Below are 23,218 nucleotides of genomic sequence, written 5' to 3'. Positions count from 1 at the left end.
GGCCACTTATGATCATTTAAAGTCCATTTCTGGGGGCAAATGAAATGCATATATATTGCTGTACAATTAGGATGCCAAAAAGAATGCAATGTTTTCAGATGTTACTAATAAGGTACCATGGGATATCTCACGGTTTATACTGCAGGGAGCCCAGACAGAGCTTGACGCGCTATGGCACATAGGTCAGTGGTAGTCAAAGCACCTACTTGGTTAAACAATTAACCTGTGGACATGGGAATGTTTTTGGGCAACAACTTTATAGCTATTATTTGTTTCAAGGAGGTTTGCCAACCCCTAAGAAATAAATTAATGAAAATCTTTTCTTTTAGGATGGGTGATAGATAATCTGAAGAACTACAGGCCAGGAGCATTCGCCTGACTTCACAAGAGAGGACTGTCTATTCAGTGGCGGTAGGCGCTGAAACACGGCTGCGAATGGAAGTCAGTCGGGGCAGTGTTTTCAAAGCTGTCAGCCACAGACTGACTGGGTATAATGGGAGCCCCACAGCTAAAAGTGCACGTTACTTTTAAGTATTTGCTTTCTTTATAAGGAACAGCGTTTATTTCCAGTTGCTATATAATATCGTTAAAGTGCTTGAACTGACCCATGATGTTAAATTACTCTTACTTTAGGAGACTTACTTATGGCAGGGTGACAGGAAAAGCTACACCCCAAAGGACAAAGACATAGGAGATGTTCGGGTCCCTGCCTCTCAGCAGGGGACAAGGTCTGCCTGTAAGTCGCTTTTGGTTTTTCACAGGGTTTGAATCGGCAATGGCTCTCAAATGTGTGGTTTTGAGGGCCACCACCTTGAACACGTCCTTCGTTCCTCACCGCATAGTGTAAGATCAGAAGGGGATAAAGGGCGTGCGGAGAAGGGGAGGGAGGCAGGCCTGTTTGGAAGTATGGCAGCTAAGTTAGCATGGAGACGTACAAATGAATAAAGGGACACTGAGGAAACATAGTGAATGCCAAAGCAAACTCGCAGGTCTGTTCAAGAATTTGGAACGAACACTGAACTAAGGGGTCAGGAAAACTGGCTGATAATTGGCAGCTGTATGACTAACAAGTTGTGTGACCTTTGTTTTCCTTTCTCTTCATCCAGCTTCCTCATCTGTAAAATAGAATCTTAGTGTTGTAGTATTTGAAGTCCCATACGGGATGTTTTGTAGAAGGGACAGGATTGTATTTTGACTAGCGATTTGTTATATACAAGTATTTCTAACTTTCTAAATTTGAATTTCGTTAAACATTTAACTTATTTCATGAGCAGTGAGACTCAAAACTTCTTATATACCTTTACCATTCCCAGGCAGTAAGGAAGAAAACAATATTTTTATTACTTTTCGTTTGGCATTTAAACTCTTCTATTTAATAAAATCATGGGAAGGTTTGCCCTCAAAGAATTTAACGCCGGATGTTAAATTTGCAGAGTCCCCTCTTTAAAGACAACATGAGAATTATAAATGCCTGATTTGCAACAATATACTTGATAGTGTATAATTAGCATTCTCATGTTATTATCATAACTAATCCTACATAGGTGGTTACATGTCATTCTTTATAACTTGATCACATTTATTGATCATTCATATTGATCAACACAATGAAGTGTTACATGGCAAAGAAATGTTATGTGATATTGTCAGAAGCAAGCAATTGCAAGTTTTGTGATGTTCTGGTCTACTCTTAAGTACAAACATTGTTATATGTTACTTGGGTGGATATTATATGTGATACATTGTCTACAGAGGAAATCCTTTGGGAATGAAATATAGTATATATTTATTTCTGACTTGATGCAGTCTTTTCATGAGTAATATTGGTTAACAGCGCTGTTGCTACTGATAATAAATTATGTTGATTAAGCATTTACTGTATGGCATGTTTTGTGTCTTACGTGCTTCTAAATTCAGAATAATTATATGAAGCATGTACGCAATCTCATCTCTATTTTGCAGATAAGGAAACTTAGGTTTGATGAGAATAATTAAAGTTATTCAAAGTTGTATGTCCAAGGTCATAAAGAATTTTATCTTCAGTACTCTGCCTTCAGCAGATCATCTTAACCACTACTCCTTACTGCTTTGCTTTTATTTTTTAATAGAATACTTTACATAAGGCTATGATACAATATTGAGAAGAGCGGTAAAGAATTTAAAAGATTTATCATTTTACTTTTTGTGTAAGCTATCAAGTCTTCCTGGGAGGACAGGAGAGGCGTAGCCTAAATAGAGAACAACTATAGTACTAGGCAAAAGAAAAAAGAAGTAACAGAGGAAAAAGAAATTTAAAAATCTTCTATAAAATATGTATTGCAGATACAATTTGGAGGATAGTGGGATTTCATCTTGGAAAAAAATTTGTTTGGTGTCAAGAGAACAACATGGACAGTTGGAAAAATACACATCATGTTTGCAGAAAGCAAGAGTTGTAGTTCGGCTGGCAAAAAAAAAAATGGATGAGGGGAGATATCAGACTATTAATGTCTTCAATAGCTTTTAAGCTTCAGGAGGACAAGAGTCAGTTCTTATTCATTATTACGCTCTCCCAGTGTCACCTAGCATCATCTGCTTATGTCTGGGAGTCAAGAGTTGTTAAGGGTTGAAGAGAAGAGATAATATTTCAGCAGAACTTTGGGGCCAGATCAGAGTCTACTTGCAGGCTATGGTGAGGAGAGTGGACTTTGTTCAGTAGGTAATAGGGATTCATCGACAGTTTGGGGGCAGGGGAGGGAATGGTCAAAATGGTACTTTGAGATTAATTTGGCAGCCTCATGGAAGATGCGATAGAGATACTAAAATTAGGAAGCAATGGGAAATCTTAGGAGAATGAATGCCTGAATTAGGGCAGTGGTTGTGGGGATACTAAGAAGAAAATGTGTGATGCACTGTTTGCAGAGGGGATGCCTTGAATGACATATAGCTGAATTCTGAACTGATAAAGTCTTTTTGATGGGTGGTATTACCAAATACTTCCAAAGAAAAATGCAGGCATGATGCATAGATCATTCCCTTTTTAAGGAGAAGCTTACAAGGAGGTGTATAAAAATTACTTTAATCTCTTGCAGGAGAAATACTCTAAAAATCCATTCATTATCCTACACATTAACAATCTTAAAAGGTAAAATGATTCAATGGTGGAGGACAACGACGACAAACACATATCTTCAAAGAGAGAAGCTCACATTTCAAAATGAATTGGAATCTTACTTTCTATTTTGATCTTCGCTTGCAATTCAGCATATCACTTGATGCTGATATATAGAATTTGTTATCAGTTGTTATCCAAGGGAATTTGCCTAAACACAGATATAAAAATCAGGCTCTGATTGTATGTCTGCTCTCTTGACTGCTAGAGCTAAGGGTCTGATAAATTTCAGTGTTACTATTCTGGCTTAATTTTCACTTTTCACATCAGGAAAATGATACAGAGCATTATTGTTCAGTTTTTTTTATTTTTAACACTATATACAACTAAGGTTATACTATATATAACCATGTATAACCTATCATTTATCATCCAAATGAGAATACTTTTGAAAGGGAAGAGGAGGTATTGGTAACAACTATGCCGCGACAATCGTGTAAACTGAGACTCTCCTGGGAAAGCCAGAACACACAGTTTATATATCGTTACATATAACTACCTCCAATGTTATATCATTTTCAAAATATACAATTTTGGGATAATTCAAAGAAGTAATCTATTAATAAAGGCCTTTTAGCTATGTAGTTGATACTTATATATAAGACTAAAGATAACTTGAGAGATGGCATTTCAATATGTTAAATTTAAAAAAAGAATTATGAAGAAAATGTTATTAGAATTATCCCAGTCAAGACAATATTAATGGAAGAGAAAATACTGGAAGTATGAAATTGGAGGAAAGCTCCATGCCATCTATTTTGTGCCATGATAATGTTTACTTAATCATCTTTTACTATCACAGAAGAATACCTCCAAAGTAAAGTACTTACATGTACATAGGCTGTAGTTGTAAATGAGATGTCTTCTGAGGCCCTTGATAACCATAAGAATCAAAGCCACCTATGAAATCAACTGAAAAGGGACAATTGCTTTCATTAGTTAACTTTTCAAAAGAGCTCCACGTTCATGAACAAGATCTCACACAGATTACTCATCTAAACTGTTTAATAATCTATTAAAACCAAAGTGATTAATTGTGGAGGAAAACAGACAGTTCCTTCAGGGTAGTGATTCCCCCCCCCCTCAACTGTGAGACTCAATTATTGCTTTACAAGAATCTATTCACTTGGGAAAAGAAATTAAATACTCCTCTCAAGCAACCAAGACCTAATTGGAGTAATAAAATTTACTTGCACAGTAAAGATGCTGTATGTCTTTTTGGTTAGTGTGGAGATTTTCTGCAACACATTACGAACGTAAAAAATAATGATCGCTTAAGTGCATGTATCTATCAGCAATTGCAGCACTAGTAATAATATTATATACTATGATTGTCAAGTTCAAGGTGCTATGATGGAGCCTGTGTAAATTAACTCAACACAGCTGTCCTTGCCATTATATGGTTTATAATCTGAAATAGGCAATCAGAAATAAAGATGTGGAGCAAAGTCTAACCAAACATTCAAATGAAATACATACCTAGATATTTAAGGTAAAATAACATATAGCAAAAGTTACTGATAGAGTATATCACAAATGTCTGCAACAATATCTCCTATTCCATATCTGCTTACAGTGGGATCTTGACACTCCTCCCATCTGGTGGTTTTGGTCTGTGTCCCTTCGTCTTGGACCTGGGTAGAGTTTAGTGGCCACTTTGACCAATAGAGTATGGTAGAAGTGATCCTATGTGACTTCCAAGGCTAGATCATAGAGATTTCATGCACATTCCCTTGCTCTTTTAAGATGCTTTCCTGGAACACGGCCACCATGCCCAAACTAGCCCACATGGAGACATTAATGGAGACCCCATGGGTATGTATTTTGAACGACAGGCTAGCTGAGGTTCCTGCCGATAGCCAGCATCACCACCCAGACACATGAGAAAAAATGCCTCCAAATGATTCCAGCCCCAAGCTGTTCGGTCAACCCAGTCACGGAGTCTTCCCAGCTGAGGCCCCTGATACAAGGGATCAGACAAAACCCATCCTCACAGTGCCCTGTCTGAAATCTTACCCACAGACCCATGAGCATAATAAATGGTTGTTTTACCCCATTAAGTTTTGGAAGCTGTAGTTGCTGAAACAGTAAATATTGAGAGTACCATTAATAGCTTTTGTTTTATTTTTTCTTTTCCACTCCTGGACTTAAATGTTGTGTGGTATGGATAACAGAGATAAAACAATGAAAGGCTGGCAACACAGATGACAAGAAGGAGAGGGAAAGGGAAAGGGAAATTGATGCTGAATTAGGATGCCTGTGGATATCTTAACTTCTTCTGGAGTCATATTCTATATTGGCTTAAGTTTGACTAGTTTTTGTTCTCCTTTTAGTACCCTAAGTGCTACAGGTAGAAATTGGAGCCAGGTGTGAAGTAACATCAAGTCTATGACGTCTGTTTGTTTAGTGGGGAAATCTTTATTGAATAGATTTTATTTTTTAGAGCAGTTTTAAGTTTACGGCAAAATTGAGCAGAAAGCACAGAGAGTTCCTATACAGCGTCTGTCCCTACACACGCACATCCTCTGCTACTGTCAACACCAGAGCGGTACGCTTGCTGCAACTGATGAATCCACCCTACGCATCCTCATCACCCACAGTCCAGAGCTTACGTCAGGGCCTGGTGTTTTAAGTGACATTGTTTGATGAATGTATAATGACATGTATCTACGATGCTGGTCTCAGACAGAAGAGTCTCACTGCCCTAAAAATACCCTGGGCTCTGCCTTTTTATCCCTCCCTCCCCTAATCTCTGGCAACCACTGATCTTTTTACTGTTTCCATAGTTTTGCCGTCTTGAGAACGTCATATAGTTGGACTCAAACAGTATGTAGCCTTATCTGATTGGCTTCTGTCCCTCCTTAGTGTGCATTTGTGGTGCCTCTGTGTCTTTTTATGGTGTAATACCTCATTTCTTTTTATCTTGAGAACACTTTTTCTGAGGCTGAATTCCTCTTCTCATCAAATGTGGAACAGTGTAAGATCAAAGGCCCTGATGTCAGAAGGATCAAGGTTCAAATACTGCTTTGACCACTTTAAGGCCAGCTGTGTGGCCTTAAAGAAATCATTTAACATCTCTTAAAATAGGAATTAAAATAGTTATTTCATACAATTAGTGTGAGGATAAAATGGAATAAGGAATGTAGAGCCCTGGGTGAGACATAGGGCATGGAAGAAGACAATTAAAAGCCCCTGAGAAACTTCAGGATTTTCTTTATAATTCTTCTAAGCCATGCGGTGTAGGAGAAAGAAAAACAGAAAGTATGAAATTTGGGACAACTGTGGAACTTTTCCAAATACTTTATAGAAGAATTAAAAGAGAAGGAGCCTCCTTTGTTTTCTGAATTGCCCACATTTGCACATTAGCTAATATAAATGACACCTGAAGGGCTATACCATAATTGAGTGGCAACTATATTTAAAGTTTGTATTTTAAGAAATTATTTCTATGATTGGAGATTCATTGCAGATAGTCTCTTAATTCCCTTTCATTTGGGTTCGCTCTTGTCAACAGTGAGGCTTGGTTAAGGACTAGTTTGCTGAGAGGTGTTCACAGCATTAGAGTTTCCTGTTCTGAGGTTCCCTCTCAGTAAGATGGTCCCCACCCCAGTGATGGTGATGGAGAACAGAGTGGGCTAGATTAGAATAAGATCACAGCAGATGTAAATGGTAAGGTCTCCTCCACTGAAATTGAGATCTAAATTAAACTCGGGTTATTGTTGTTATGAAACATTTCCTTGGTTGGCTTCCAGGAGTTTGAGATGGACAGCAGAAAAAACCAGATGGTAGTTACAAACCAAAGATTATGGAGTGAACCAAGGGATAATTAGAAGAAACCAAGATGAATCTTCAAGTCCAATATAGAATCAGGACCAAAAATGGAAAATAAAGCTTGAGGTGGGAGCAATGTAGACTTTCCTAAGACATGCGAAGAAGCCAAAAGGGACTCTGAGCTATAGGAAACAAACTGAGGGCTGCTGGAAGGGAAGTGGGTGGGGGGATAGCCTCACTGGATGGTGGGCATTAAGGAGAGCATGTGATATAATGAGCTATGAGTGTTATATGCAATGGATGAACAGCTGAACTTTACATCTGAAACTAATGATACACTATATGTTGACTAATTGAATTTAAATAAGTTAAGGGACGCCTGGGAGGCTCACTCAGTAAAACGTCTGCCTTTGTCTCAGGTCATGATCCCAGTATCCTGGGATCGAGTCCTGCATCGGGCTCCTTGCTCAGTGAGAAGCTTGCTTCTCCTTCTGCCTGCCATTCCCTCTGCTTGTGCTAGCGCACGCTCTCTGACAAATAAGTAAATAAAATCTTAAAATGAATAAAATAAGTAAAAAGAGAAGAAAAGGTCAGAAGGGAAATGAGGTGTGTCCTGAGTATGTTTTGGGAACAGTGTTTGAGTTGTCTGGGGCTTGCTTTTATTAGCCATGATCTATCTGGTGTGGGGTTCGGTGGAGCTGGCTTACAAGGACCCGTGTGGGGAGGATCGCACTAGAACTGTGGTGGAAGGATTGCCATCGTTCTGATCATTAGGATCATCTGGCGCCATAAAAAGGCTCCAACAGCAAGGTGACTCAGAAGGAGCATAAGAAAAGAGGAGGATTTGAATGGAACCAGGATGGATTTTTACCATTTCACTCATGAAGGGGGCGTTCAAATTTAAACAACAATCAAAGGGCATATTTTCTGTTGTATATTTTATAAAGATGCCTGAGTTCACAGCCAAGGAAATTATGGAGGGTCAGTTTCCACCTATATTTATTCTCAGTAATTGTCTGGATGAACTCCTAAAGACCTGAGGGAGAGGAAGAGCCATAGGCTGGACCAGCTGACTACACCGTTAATGTCATGGTGATCAGTGTAGGTGGCCTCGGTTCCTTGCCCCTCACAGATGCTGCTTCAGCCACATCTGGAACTCGCTGTGGTGCCGGGTGGCTGGAGAGCAGAAGTAGAAGAAACCAGTTTTTTTTTCTTTCTCAAAAAAACTGAGTCCCTGGGGTTAGCTTACATTTTTAGAATACCCTTAATACCCCTTTGGTCTGTTTTCCTTTACATAATCACATTTATTTAGGCTCTAAAGAGGCTACCACATGCTGTAGAACTTTTCTGAGCAATAAGGGTCACAAAAACACCTGACAGGTCCTTTTCTAAGTAATTGTGATGGCATCTAGATATTTGGCTCATCGCTCATCTCTGCATTATTTAGAAAAGAGTACCTTTTATTCCTCAGGAATCTCCTTAACTCCTGAAAATAAAAATAAAGTTCCAAACAATTGCACAATACTTAGTAGTATCTGAAGCCCTTTCAGGTGATATCAATTATCTTTACAAAATAACTGTGAAGCAGGTAGGAACAATTACCTTCACTTTACAGATAAATACACTTTAACTTGACTGCTCCAGGGGCACACAGCAGCTGAGGACAGGACTGGCAGCTAGGTACTCTATTTCTTTCCTAACTATATTACAAAAGTGATTTCTGCTTTTCACTCATATCATTCCAGTAAATTCCTGGGAGGTTATCAAAGGTTTTGCATCACATTTTGGATTAAATCTAATATATTCAGGCTTTTGTCTTCTTTTTATACCATTCATTTAACAAACATTTTTGAGTTCTTGCTTTGAGTCTTCTATTGGTTGGAGATGCTTCCCTTTGTTATTTATTCTCTAGCATCTTTCCTCTGTTCTTTCTAGAAAATTTATTCTTTCATCTTCTTCTCATCTTCAATCTAAGATTCTGGGAATATTCTGATGTGAACAAGGATCAAAGCAAAAACCCCACCTAGCCTGGATTTGCCAGTGATGGTTACTCATGAGATGTCTTGGTTCTCTATAACATATCTTTTTTTTTTTTTTTAAGATTTTATTTATTTGACAGAGATAGAGACAGCCAGCGAGAGAGGGAACACAAGCAGGGGGAGTGGGAGAGGAAGAAGCAGGCTCATAGCGGAGGAGCCTGACGTGGGGCTCGATCCCATAACGCCGGGATCACGCCCTGAGCCGAAGGCAGACGCTTAACCGCTGTGCCACCCAGGCGCCCCTCTATAACATATCTTTAAGAGGCGATAATGTGAGCAGCCTCAAAAAAAAAAAAAAAAAGCATCCTTCAAGGTTTAGTTCATTTCTTCTGTGTCTGCTAACTTATGCAGGATACCATATAAACTTTTAAATGATCCTTTCTTTTGAAAATTACTTGTATTCTCAGGCTGTCTCATATCACTCTGATTACAGTGGTGCTTTTCAAAGTAAGGAGGCATGTTTTCTTTATAGCCACTTGGCATATTGTCTTTAATTTCAAGAAATATGTTATATTCAGAATATGTTATATTCAGAAAATATGGAGGATGGGAATTACTGAAGGCCTGAATTAGGGTTAGGAGAATGAGAAAGAAAAAATGACAATGAGTTCAAGATATATGGAGAAAGAGGTAGAAAACATACCACATGCCAAGTTTTTGAATATGGGGGAAGGAAAGGAAAAGACAAGATTCAAAGTTGACTCAGAAACTTGTTGACTCTGAGAGTGCTGTTGCCTCTAACAGAACAATAAAGAATGTCAAGAGGGAGTTGAGGCTTGGCTTCATTTTTAAATGCAGTATGTAAGTGATAAGTGGCACATACAAGCAGCAAGGGCCAGGACATCCCTGTAAAAAGGGAAACATAACTAACTGGTGCAAGACCAGTTGGAGACTTGCGGGGGTCCTTAGAGCTTAGTTTCTCCTGACTCAACTTTACTGGGCTTCGTTGAAACTTATCTATCACCACCTGACAAATTGTAATCTACTTGTTTCTTCGTTGATTCCATTGCTGTAATGTAAGCCGAGTGAAATTTACTGTTTCCCACTGTTTACTACAGTGGCCCAGAACCCCAAACAGTGTCTTGGCTCCTGGAAGCCTGTTTTTACTGATTGAACTCTCTAGACCTGTTAGGCTGTAAGGAAAAATAAGGCAATCACTGGAGTGTAGATATTGGAAAAATTCTAAGTGGAATTCAACTGTTTTTACTCTTTTCTCCTTAAGGCCTTCAATGATAACAAAGAGAAGACACTTTCTAGAAGATCTGGGATGTTAGTTGTTTTCTGGGTCCTGAGAGATAAAAGAAAGTTTTGAATACCAATGGGAAAAAACCAGCACGGTAGTTTCTTTGGCCTAGAGGAGTAGAGGGAGAGAGGCTAAGACATCGTTAGCCTCAAAGTGACTCCGGTGAGAGAGTCATTCTTCCATGAATGCTACCCGAGTGCTACAAATGTTGATAATTGGCAGGAAAAATATGATTTTCTTTCTGGCCAGTTTACACCATCCTAATGGGGCAGAAGGTGACAAAATAAAATAAAAATTTATCCTCGTTTAATTTTTTCCTTATTGGAGGGATTTGCCTTTTGTCCTTTGACGACAACTCAGGAATGTTATCATTTTCTTTGCAACTGTTACATTTCTTTTTGCCTTAGTTTTTCTATCTGTAATATGGGTATATTTATATCTACTGACCTAAGGAGATGTAGGGAAGTCCAATTATTTTAAATTAGTAAAGTGCCATATCAGTTTAATAACTATAATTTAATAACATTAATAATGGTGGAATTTAAAAATTATCAAGTAAGAGAAGAATGCTTTTTGAATAAATATTCCTTGCTAAAATATATTCCCTGTTGTGAGCTTCCCATTTATTTAAACCTCTCACTCATGAACAGTGAGTTCAGTAAACCTAAAATTGCCTTTTTAAAATACATGTTGGTAGTGAGTATTGTAATATAAAATTGTTCCCTGGTTGTTAATGACAAAGCCAGTAGTCAGCATACTCCCTCTTGGAGACAGAGCTGGAAAAGACCACGAGGGGGAATTTTAAAAGGCAGATCACAGAAAACTAAGCCTAAATATTTAGAAGAACTCCTTGAAAGACATTAAAGAATTTGTGTGGGCCTGTGAAAACAGAGTGTATATCCATTATCTCTGCAGGTGAGAATTTCAAGGATACTTGTCTCCAGCTGCACAAAAGAAATTTAGAGCATAACCAACCGTAGGCCAAATTCAAAAGAACCACCTTCCTCCCACACAGATTTTCATGGTGGTAGCAATTCAGCTTACTGTGTGAGCTTGAGGTGTTTGGTCTGGGCTAAAATCCCTGAGCGGACGCTGAGTTACTTTTTATTTTTTTTCCTGATTAGGGAAACAACCCTTTGTAGGGGTACTTTACCCTGTTGTTGCCTTAAAAGTCACTACAGTGACTGTTACACTATAGAGGGCTTCTGACAGGCGGAGCCCACATTGAATGAAATGAGACTTATGAGCTCAATCGCTCGAAATTCACTTCCTAACCTTGTTCAGTAGATGTATTTTTCAGGGTCTTATTTTCATGTTTCTCTCTTCGTTATATTAGAACTAGATCTTCAATATTTTACACTTGGCCAAAAACACATTTACATATGCCCCGTACAAAATTAAAGTGAAAAGTGATCACTACAATGGTATCATAGCAGAAGAAATACTTCTTTAGTTAGAAATAGTTTGAGTAACCACTTAAAGCTTTTGGTTTTAAAACTGAATAAAAAATAAAATGTAAGTTTCATGTGACAAAGTATTCCATCTTTCTGCTCTTGTCTATTTCTGCCTGTTTTCAGTGAAGGCAGTACCTTCGAGGTACGCTGTTTTTCTGCTGACAGTAGGATGCGGCACCCAAACAACCCTCCACTAGTGGAAGTCACCCCTGGATACATCACAGGGAGGGGGAAGTAGTGTAAAGATTGAGGGCTGTGGAGTCAGAAGACCTGGCTCAGGTTGTAACTTTACTTCTTACCAGCATCGTGCCCACAAGTAGGTCACAACTGCTCTGAGCCTGACTTTTGTCCTCCCTAACGCAGGGATAATGCAACAGTTCCAACTTCATAGGGTAAGTGACAGCATCAAGTGTCATATGCAATACTTTAGATGCATGTATATTAAAGATACACCATGGATAGATTTGGGATCTCATCTCTTTTTTGAAAGGGATTTATACAAAGAAAATAATTTAAAATGCATGTTTAGGTGCTTTACTGAGAGGAAGAGAGCTGTGTATTAGAATTTCCAAGAGTATTGCTTGGAATGACATAATACTGGGTCATCAGCAGAAGCTGAGGAGAGCCGAGGTAGGTCTATGGAAACCCTTCAACTGACCACTCTGTTGGTTAATTGCCATCTGACAAGCAACAGGAATACCATGTGTGACATAATAGAAAAAAAAAAAAAGAGAGACTATTTTTTTTACTTAAAAAAAAAAAACTACATGGGGCTGAGTTTTCATACTTCAAATATATTTTTGGAAATCACCCTGCATATTTTATAAAGGGACAGAGAGAGGCTGGGACCAGTCTTTTGTGGTCTCTGAGGCTGCGGCCTGTATGTAGGCAAAAGGAACTATCCAGTGGAGTGTGCCAGAATGAAGATCCTGAAAGCTTATCCTCCTGGATCAGGCAGAGAGGATGAGTTCAATGTTCGGTGAAGGATTATTCAAGAAGGAAAAGCTTTAACTGTTCCTCTCAGATTTAGGTAGGGTTGCAAGGTGAAAAGGATAATTGCCAATATAGAGAATTTTTCAGGTTCTGGGAGAAAAATGGAAGGTTTTCATGTTTGATAGCTTTAATTTTCTTGGTTTGAGTACTAGGCTTAGGTTCAGAACCCACGCCTAGGTTTGGAACAGATCCTGAGGAAAGTCAACGGGAGGAAGTGAAAGCGTCATTGAGCAGGAGAGGGCATTCAGCCATGTTTAGAGAACTTCTCCATCATGCTCAGCAACCCAGGATTATAGTGGGGAAAGTGAGCCTGAGCCTCATCAAGTGTGGCTGTTGAAAATCCAAGCATGATTCAAGTGCAAGGGGCTGGGGGGGGCATCACTGCCATGTCTATCCTGGACATAGATGAAAAGTGGAAAGATCTGAATAACGAGAAAAACAAAGGTTCCCGTGGAGTGGAGTTCTTAAATGAGGATGAAGGGAAGTTTTTCCAGGAGGGAGACAGGGGGACAAAGTGGGAGGGAAAAAAAAAAGCAGTTTATTGTCAGGCAGAGAATTTTAAATATGTGATTTTGGAGAAGCCTCCTTTCTCCACAGTAAAGGTGATCCAAATTAGCCTCTTTGATGAAGGAAATTAAGGGGTAGATGAAGTGAGTGGTAACAAGGGTGGTGAGTGCTGAGGAGGTCAAGAAATTGTAAAGCTAGAGTCAGAAAATTACGTATCCAGGCATCTTTAATGCTTTCGGTAGACATGGAGAAGCATACAGAATGTGATGAGATAACTGAGCAAACTTCACCTTCAAGGTGACTGGTCTCACTCTGTGCTGTGCCATTTGGATGGATCGGATTCACCAATCTTTGTTTTGTTCTTCCCTGTTAGACCTGCTTTCAATTAGATATGACATGCTTTTCAGTTGAAATCAGAGAGAACAGTTATTATAAGCTATAGGTGAGCGAGTTAGACATGATGGGCATGTCTTCTCAGCTGACATCCAGGATATACTTAGAATGCACAGCCCATTTAAATGCAGTGGTTTTAATTAGGGTATGGGCACGTTTATGTAGGTAGGCATATTTAAGAAAATAAAAAACCATGTATGCCTTGCCTTATAATCCTTGCTAACATAATCTTTGCATGATTTTGCTTCCTCCAGAAAGGAAAATCCCAAAACTCTGGAGCTGAAATTCATCATCTTTTTAGAACGACAGTAGTGGTTTCAGAAAAGAGAATGTCCGGTGGTTATTCTAACATTTTTATTGATGTTTGCAAAAGCTGAAACTAGATTTGCTATATCGAGCTCATTAAAAACACTGAAGATTATTCCTGTGTGAGTTACGGTGTACATTTGGTCAATAGGGATTGGAAAGCAGTCCTAACAAAGGCACACCTATTTTTGTTAAATTCTACATATCCCTCTGACATTTCCTATAGATTTCAGCCAAAGTGTCATCTCTTCAGGGAAGAATTTTCTAGTCTTCTCATTTGGATGAGATACTGGGGGTGCATTCCCACCCCACCTCCTCCCCTTGCCTGAATTCTCATTATGAGTTACAGTAGTTCTTTGTGTAACTGCATCCTTGACTCTAAGCACCATGAAGGCAAAGGCGGTATCCGCTTGGTTCCCCACCTCATCCCTAGTGACTAACACACAGCCTCCCATAGAGTGGTTACTTGATAAAGACGTGTTGAAAGAATCAATCTTGATTATCACAGAGAGGTGATGTGGAAAGTACATTTAAATCAGGAGACTTAGGTTCTATTCCCAGTTCTGCCTCTAAATGACTGTTTAACTTAGAGAAAGTCAATTCAAGTGTCCCTTTCCTCAACTGTAAAATGAGGGGATTAAAGTAGGTGATTGCTAATATTGCTCACAGCTCTAAGATTCTGCACAGTTCCATATTTCTGGGATGGTTTTACAGACCAATGATAGCAATAAAATATTTAAAATGAGCAGATCTACACAGGCAGAGTGAATGTGCAAAGGAGTTATTTCTCTCTGACTGTTACTCCTATTATGCATTAATTTTACTAAGCAAGTTTCCGGGGAGATGAGCTGCTGTGTAGTATGTGCATATACTGAAAAGCATATGTAGTGTGCATATATATATAATATTTATATATTTACACACATACACACAGCATTTGGAACCTAAGACATGACAATTTCCAGCTGGAAAACAGGGTAATGAAAAAAATGTGGGAACTGGGAGAGGGGACTAGGATTGGCAGGTTTGGAGCGAACAGAAACACTGTCCCCTGATTCCATTTGCTTCCGTGAGGAAGGCGTAGGGATGTCACTGTGTGCTTCCCTTTGCTTTTCTGCTTTTTGGGAATTTCTTAACATCAACTTCATTAGTTACAAAGGCAGCAAGCAATCCATATCCAATTTTATTTCCGTGTCAGGGTTGTTCATGTATAAACCAGGCTCCTTTGTTGGAAACATTTGCAATTAATCCCATAAACAAACAAAAAAAAAAAATGCAAATCTTGCAGTGCTTGCCCCAGCCAACCTCACTGACTCCGAGCCTGACCACTATGCAATATATGCAAAAATGAATTGAAATTCCCACTTTGGGCCTAACCTAATTTTCAAGTGATAATAGGCACGGATTCCCAGAAGCACTCTATGCCTCTTGATAGCAACATCCTAATTTCCTTTCCTGGTAAATGTTTTAAATAAGATTTTAGCACCAAAGGAAATTAACCTTTAAATTAATTGTAATTATAAAATGCCATCACTGATTTTTGTCTTCGGTCTAATTACTTTCTATTATTTAAACAAACCTCACCTCCTGCGAGCTTTTAAGTTTGTTTCTCCTTCACTTCCTGCCACACAATGCCAACCAATCCTCGCGGAGGCCTCCGTGTGTCTCTGCAGCTAGAGAAGCCTCCTTGAAATGTCACGCAGGACCCAGGGCTCGCCCTCTGCTCCCTTATTTACAAGGCACTCTTTCAGAGGCTCTGTAAGGCGGCTGCACTCAGATGTTTTCATTCTGCAAACCTGGTGGCCATCCTTAGAGATGCAGCGCTCTTCACTCTCCTGCTGTTAAGAAGGAGATCGCGAAGCCCAGTCTTCCGTCTCTATGAGAAGCCACTTCCCAAACTGAAGCACACCTGGACCTAATGAAGTGGGCACCTGTCAGCATCATTTATCAGAATACGAACGTTGACTGTGGAGCCTTCCTGACCAACATGCCTCAGCTTTGGAGGGCTTTTAGCGCTCAGTGTCCTGTGCCAGCTCTTTGTCTTGTTCTCGTTTGTTCTTTCGAGATGGGACTATGGGATCTCAGGAACTTTACTTTGCGAGCGTGTATATCTACACTGTGGTGCTAAAAGCATGCTATTTTCCTGCCACTTAGCTGCTTTCTTTGTCATATCATTAGCAACGCGAGTCCAGAGAGGGGGTGAGAGTCCATTACAGGTGGACTGGGTACCGCAGAATTGGAAGACGAGGCAGAATCATCAAAATGGAAGGCTTTTCTTTTAATCATTTCTGTAAATGTCACCACTTCTCCTTCCGCTCATTCTCTGGCTTTCTTTTCCATTGAGGATGATTAAAACAACCTGAAGAATATTGGATAACTTCAGTTCTCCCAGGCAGAAATATCTTCTGCATAAAATACTTCCTTTCTTACACCCCAGGAAAAGGTCCTCCTTTGCGCTAGTCTGAATATTGTTACAATGTGTTTCTTTAGAAACAAGGTCCTGATTGTTCTGAACCAACAGAGGGTAGGGAATAAATCAATTTCCTTCCCCCTCATTTTTGACTTGGGGACATGAAATTCCTTAAAAGATGATTATAGTTGTATGTGTGTGCACGAGGGAGTGTGGATGTGAGTGCATGTATGTATGTGTGTGGGCACAAGTGGAAAGCAGTGTGATATAATGGAGGAGTCATTGTGAGAAAAAGGGGAAAATAAGAAGTGACCCTTGGGGAATCAGACGCAACTTTCACCTGAACATCTGAAGTTAAAAATAAAGCTCATATATTTTACTTTCAGTGACCACAAGAGGGAGGAATTTAACAGGAGGCTGAATAAAAGAGACCAGTACTAGCGAATGGGGAAGACAATGTAATGTAAAAACTGGATTTCACTGTTAGGAAATGCTGTTGCCTCTGATAGAAACTTGCATGCGATCGGCAGGAGGCATATGTATATGTCGGCATTTGTTTCAGGTGTCGACCATTTATTCAGTCTTTCATTTTTACATATGGCAGCATGTCTCCATCCCACTCTTTTCTGTCATTTGCTTACAAAATGACTAAAGTGCTTTATTATAATTGATTATGCATTTACTTAGAATAAACTGGGATCTAAGGTGATGTCACATTTCCTTAGCAGTTTCCAGATAGTCCAAGTGTTTGTGGAGAGCTGATTGATTGATTCATTTATTTCCCAGATCTTATTGAGTCCTGCTCCGGGTTGGAGATGTGTTAGATGCTGAGGATACAGCAGTGGTCAAGACAGGGGTGGTCCCCAAGGGGCATTGGCTAATATTCTTCCATCCTGAGGGAGTCAATTTGTGCTGTATTGGTGTCATAAGGTCACGAATAAGCTCAGTGACCTTGGGCAAGTCATTTAATCTTTATGGGTCGACAAAATTAAGGTGTTGAAATAGAGTGGTAGACAGTAGTTTTCCATCATTTAAAAACCTGCAGTATTCTTAGTCTGAAAGGAATCTTAAGCATAAGATTGTAAAAGTTGTAAAATTAAATAAAAGCAGAGCTCCTGTGTTTTTGGGGGGTGAGGGAGGAGCAAGGTGACTCCTTTTATCCTGGCCTCACTATGATTCCGTACAGCATAGCTGGAGATTAGCAGCATTCGAAATCTGGGGCTCCAGGCTTTCATCATATATGATTCTGTTCAGAAATGGGGAAAGAAATGTCAAGTTTGGATTTTGCGGGAGGCTAGCAGATGCGGACAAGATTATTTCACTCAGTCACCTTGAAAATTAACAAAACAAATGATATGAAGAGATGATTAAATAGTACCGTACTAATGATATATTATTCTCTCATTTGATTGCTTGAGTGTGATACTCCAAAGGTAAAAGAGACAACATTCTCTTAACTCTGTCAATCTGATATCCAAGAACTTGGCACCTTTTTTGAACTAATTGCCTACCCTTTCGGTTAAGTTTGAAGAGTGATTTATAAATAACAAGAAAGAAAGCTTAGATTACCAAATAGAATGTATAGTTTGACACTAACAACCAGATACAAAGAATGATAGATAGATGGATAGATAGATAGATAGACAGTTAATAGGGAGAGAGGTAGAGAGAGAGTAAGGGAGGGAGGGAGGGAGGGAGGGAGGGAGGAAGGAAGGAAGGAAGGAAGGGAGGAAGGGAGACTAGGAGCCATATAATACACTGAAATGTTAATGGAGAAACAGAATTTAGAATTGTGGAGTCATTCTAATTTTCTTTTTGTGTTGTTTGTGTTTGCTATACGTTCTGCAGTAAACTTACACTTCTTTATAAACAGGGAGAAACAAATATTTTTTAAAGGGGTAGTACCCCTCCCTGCTGCCTCTTCTACCTTCCCCAAAAGTGGGAGTGTGTGTGACTGTGTTCAAAGAATTGTCTTCAAACTCAATGATCCTGACAAACTGGAAAAATGATCAAAACATACAGAAAGGAGTGCAAGACACAGAAGTGTAGGCCAGCAGCCTTTAGAAGAAAAATCAAACAAAAATAACAGAAAATTATTAGCCTCAGAGAAGTGAATAATTTCCTGTGGTTTGCTTTTCAAATGAACGTTTCTATAAATCGATTGTGACTTTTATCCCAAGGCCACTTGAATTCAGAGAATTCAGGACAGGTTTTTACGCATGTCTGCTTGGTTGGTGGGTTTGTGCTTGTGTGTATCTACAAGTTTAAACACCTAGAATTCATTTTTCAATTTTTTTTTCAAAATAGGTCCCTTTAGGATATTATTTTCTTAATGACATTCTGTATCTTTCCAGGGGTGATTTGAATATTTAATAACCTTTGCAAGCATACGACTCTCTTTTAGAAAAGACAGTGATTACCTAAGAGAAATGATTCTGTTTTCTAGAGGACGGATGTCTAGTTTTAGTTTAACTATTAAATAAAAGGTTTATAAGGAAACATAATACAAATTGAGAAATCCTAGGATTTTTTTTTTTTTCCTGTTCTGGATTGGTGCTATTTTCCATGGCTGCATGTTTTCTTTTAATTGTCATATCTCACAGTGCTAACGAGGCCGGGAGAGAAGTTTTTCATTCTATCCCTGTAAGTGGACACCCAACTGTGGAGCAGGAGACCTAGGGATTGAGTGAGAGAGGAGCTACATTTATCATAAAAGGCACGCCAGGCCAAGAATCCCGGAACATTTCATTTCTTTCACAGAATATTGTAAAAGAGAACACGTAGGGGAGAATAGAAAGGACGGGAGGTCATCAGGAAAACGCAGCGTGGTTGGCAACAGATGATACAGGAAGAGCCTTGCCACAAAGATGCACAGCAAGGGTCGCCCGCTCTCCTGGAGACGGTCTTTCCTCCTAAGAAATATCGCTGCCTTTTCATGAACAAATATATAAAAGTACGTTGCAACGGTTGCCTCACTCGAATAGGGTTCAAGTGTCAAGGCGCACCCTCTGGAGCAGGCTCCCAGGTTTTTTCTGGTGAGGACCTACTCATCTGAGGGCCGATCACCCCACGCCAAGACAGGGGGTGCTGACCGGGAACTCCTTAGAGAGCACAGAGTCGGGGAGGTGGGAACTAGCATAGCCTGGAGCTCTTACCCACATGCACCTCGTGGGCCAGGAGCCACTGCTGGCTCCAATCTGTGTCGCACAGGGACGGTTAAACGTCCGGGAGCCCCATGGTGTGAGTGTGTGTGTGTGTGTGTGTGTGTGTGTGTGTGTGTGTGTTGATATGGAACGGTCAGAACTGAAACCCGCCCCCCCATTTATATGTTAAAGGCCTAATTGGGGGTTAGGTCATAAGGCTGGGGCCCTAATCCAATAGGACTGGGGTCCTTATAAGGAGAGGAAAAGACGGGGCGCCTAGGTGGCTCAGTCAGTTAAATGTTAGCCTTCAGCTCATCATGATCCCAGGGTCCATTGAGTCCCAAGTGGGGCTCCCTGCTCCGTGGGGAGTCTTCTTCTCCCTCTGCCCCCCGCCCCCGCTCATGCTCTCTCTCAAATAAATAAAACTCTTACAAAAAAAAAAACAAAAGAATTAGAAGAGGACGAGACGCCAGGGGCGTGCCCACACAGAGAACGTCCACTGAGGACAGAATGAGAAGCCACTGCCCGCAAGGCAGCACAGAGGCTTCCGATGAAACGAAAGCTGCCAATAATTTGATCTTGGACTTCTAGCCTTGAGGACTGTGAGAAAATAAATTTCTGTCGTTTAAGGCACCCAGTCTGTGGGATTTTGTTATTGCAGCCCTAGGCGACTACTACACGGGGCAGCCGGGCAGCCGTGTCCCGTCTTCCTGCGGCCGGGAAGCCGCTCTGCTCCTGGGGCTGCTATCTCTCGGAAGGCCCAGCAGATGGCAGTGGCGTGCTGCGAGGGTGCCCCGGCCGGCCTGTCGGGCTGCGCCTCTGGCTTCCAGAACTAAAGGGTCAGAGACCCAAACTTCAAAGTCCAGGCTCTTTCATTGGAAACCCCCCCAAAACAAAACAAAAAAACCCCCTTTGTATGAAAGAATATCTATCTATCTTCTCTATTTACCTATCTGTCGATGTATCTATCTATTTCTCTATCATCTCTCTACCTATCTATTGAGCTGGGCTTCACAAAAGTAAATGAGATACTGTTTAAAAAGAGAAATAAGGAAAAAAAAATTCTCAGGCATTTGGTGTGCCTACAGTCTAACTCTCTCTAGTTCGCTGATGACTGACGGCTATTTCGTGGGGTGAAGTGGGTGAGTTTGCTTCTGGAGCCTGAACCGTTCCCATAGTTTCCCTGGAGGCTTCTGCCTCCGAAGCCTCCCGGCTACACCAGCTGTAAGGGCTGCACTATCAAAATGGAGCACAGAGCTGGTTCGCTTCAGACTGATGTCAACATACCTTAATTTTCCAGTTTCCAAAACTGGGCCCTTATCCCTCTCTCTCTACTGCATAGTGACAGACCTAAAACTGCCCTCTGTTCCTCGCCAGGCTCTTAGGAATGCAAACTTATCTAACTTGGCAAGCAGGTGGCTAGCATGGCCGGCCTCCTGCCGGTCTACTGCTCTCTGAATGCTTCCTTGCAGATCAATAGGATAGCAGGTGAGAGCAGACACTTCCTGAGCCCCCTTTCCTGTTTACACATATAATAAACTTCTCCAGTACTTCAGGCCTTACTTTCTGAGAGCTTTTTTTTTTTTTTTTTTTTTGCCAAGCCAGAATGCTTTTAAGGGATCAAAATAATTTTCTCTAGAATATGATTACCAAAAATCAGACAGAAATTTCCAACCTTTTTACTCTTGAGGATGTAGGCAGTGTCTGCAGGTGAGCAGACAGACAAATGATGGAGACAGTAACACAAGAGAAATATCAATGCAAAGCATTGTGTTCAACAAATACTCACAATTTACTCCTGTGTGTAAATGACCATAGTAAATGAACGTAACTGGACAGAGAACTGGCCCAAGTGAGCATCTCCTCCAGGCTGTTAGGAGTTCCACGAACTTCTAAGGTTAAGTATCAGTCTATTTGGGTTCACAAACAAACAAGTAGTTCATCTAAACCACTGAGCAAAAAGACTAAAATTAGAAAACTTGTTTATGAGGAGTCTACTTGGGATTTGTATTCATAAAGGCAGATAAGGGGTCATGGTCAAAATATACATAAAGATATTAGCACCATTTTTTGGAGTTTTTTTGAAAATAGTTTATTAGATGCTTGAAAGAGAAACCTGACTTTCCAAAAGATATTTGTGATTTCATATCCCCTTGGATTTACATGGGTTTGGCTAAAACTTGACAGAGGTTGGAATTCTCTACGCTGAGTTCCTCAGCATTCTAATTCTCTGGAATATTAAGGTTTCTTATGAAAAAGGGTTTTGTGTTCAAATGTTTGGGATATTCACTTTTAATTTCTATAACTTAATGCTTTAACATCTACAGAATGACCACTGGTTATTCCCAAGTCAACCCTGGCTCGCTTAAAACATCTGGAGAATTTAGGCACCCCCAGACCATCTCCTCTAATAGTCACAGTGAACATGGGTTCAAACTTAGCTAGCCAATGCTAAAACCGTTTACACTGCCTTGCCCATTCCTTTCTGAGGAAACTGCAATAAAGGTGCTTGGCCAACAGTTCTGCTCTCTCTCTGCCTCATGACCCTTCCCAGTGGCCTTGTATGGGTGCTGTGTTCTCCCTGGGAAACTGTGAGCATAATAAAACTGTAGAAATCTTTCTGGTTTCTCGCTGTGATTTGCGTCTGGCCTCACCCAAGTAGTATGGTTAAAACAAAATTGTAGATGAGGAAAAATCAACCGTACTTTACCACAAAAGCCTCAGAGTTGTTAATATGTAAACGTGCATTCTAAATTTTCAGTGTCACACTTTCTTGGCTTTGGAATCTTTCCAAGCAGTATATCTTACGGAACTAGCATTTCTGGGGTCCCCTTTGGGAGGCACTCTTCTGGAGAGATACTGATTATCTGTCCAGGAGATTTGGTGTGTAGTATTTTCTGAAGATAAAAATGCACTGACATCATAGTGAAATGAAATCAAACATTATAGTTTAAGGAAAGCTCAATTCCCATATGAAATTTGGACTTGCCCTTCACCAAGGATTTGGCACAAAGACACAAAATGGTAATATTTGAATTCACATAGGTTGTGGAGTCCGTATATTTTAAATTCCATACATCTATACCCTTCCTAATATTTGAATAAGGCTTTTGTGCATAAGACAAGCGCTTGTGAGATATCTTCTCAAGTGCATTCATTAGGAACCTCAATCTCAAACTGTCTAAACAGAACCTATTGTCACATCCCCATTCTACTTTCCTCAAATGACATTTCCATTTAGCCATTCACTTGTACCAGAAACCCAGGAATCTGTCGGTCCTTCTTTTACACAGTACCCATCCATCACCCAGGAATCACGTCCTGTTAGCATGTTTCTTACCAGATCCAGCCTCTCCATTTCTAATACAGAGATGTCCAGACCATCATTATCTCGTATCTCAGTCATTTTCATGATGTCCTAATTAGTCTCCCTTTCCCTCATCTTGCCCCCAACCAGTCTTTCCTTCATACGAATACCAATGGGATTTTTCTAAAGCACGTTTCTGATTATGTTATTCTTTTTTCATAAACTACCTGCCAATCGATTTGCCGTCATGCTATACAAAATGAAGTCCAAACTCCTTACTCTGTCATGACCATTTGTCTACTGACTCATTCATGCTCTCTTTTCCAATCTTCTCTGGAAATACAGATACAATTCAGTCATATTAGGCTGGCGGCTCTGCCCCCACATGGCAGGCTGTGATATGCGTGGTGCTTTTTCATCTTTTGCCTCAGATCACCTTATTCACATCAGCTACCCAACAATATCTATTCATCTTTCAAGATCATGCTCAAGAGTGTCTTT

General features: G+C 40.1%; 1 protein-coding gene across 4 annotated transcripts in view; it reads right to left on the bottom strand.

Annotated features, from left to right (window-relative positions):
* The window catches only part of NKAIN2 (sodium/potassium transporting ATPase interacting 2), a 968,851-nt gene that overhangs the window by 4,336 nt on the left and 941,297 nt on the right, over positions 1 to 23,218 (bottom strand). For 3 of the 4 annotated variants that reach the window (XM_034669080.1, XM_034669082.1, XM_034669083.1), the window contains 2 exons: positions 3,982 to 4,063; positions 3,214 to 3,302 (listed from right to left, as the gene is read on the bottom strand). In XM_034669080.1, coding sequence (XP_034524971.1) covers positions 3,278 to 3,302; positions 3,982 to 4,063 — 107 coding nt within the window. In that variant the 3' untranslated portion in view covers positions 3,214 to 3,277. The remainder of the gene's footprint in view (positions 1 to 3,213; positions 3,303 to 3,981; positions 4,064 to 23,218) is intronic. The other variant, XM_034669081.1, reaches the window with a different exon arrangement.

Source organism: Ailuropoda melanoleuca, chromosome 10 (assembly GCF_002007445.2).
Source record: "Ailuropoda melanoleuca isolate Jingjing chromosome 10, ASM200744v2, whole genome shotgun sequence".
NCBI lineage: Eukaryota > Metazoa > Chordata > Mammalia > Carnivora > Ursidae > Ailuropoda > Ailuropoda melanoleuca.
The sequence above is the reverse complement of the archived record's forward strand: the minus strand, read 5'-3'. Positions and strand labels throughout refer to the sequence as shown.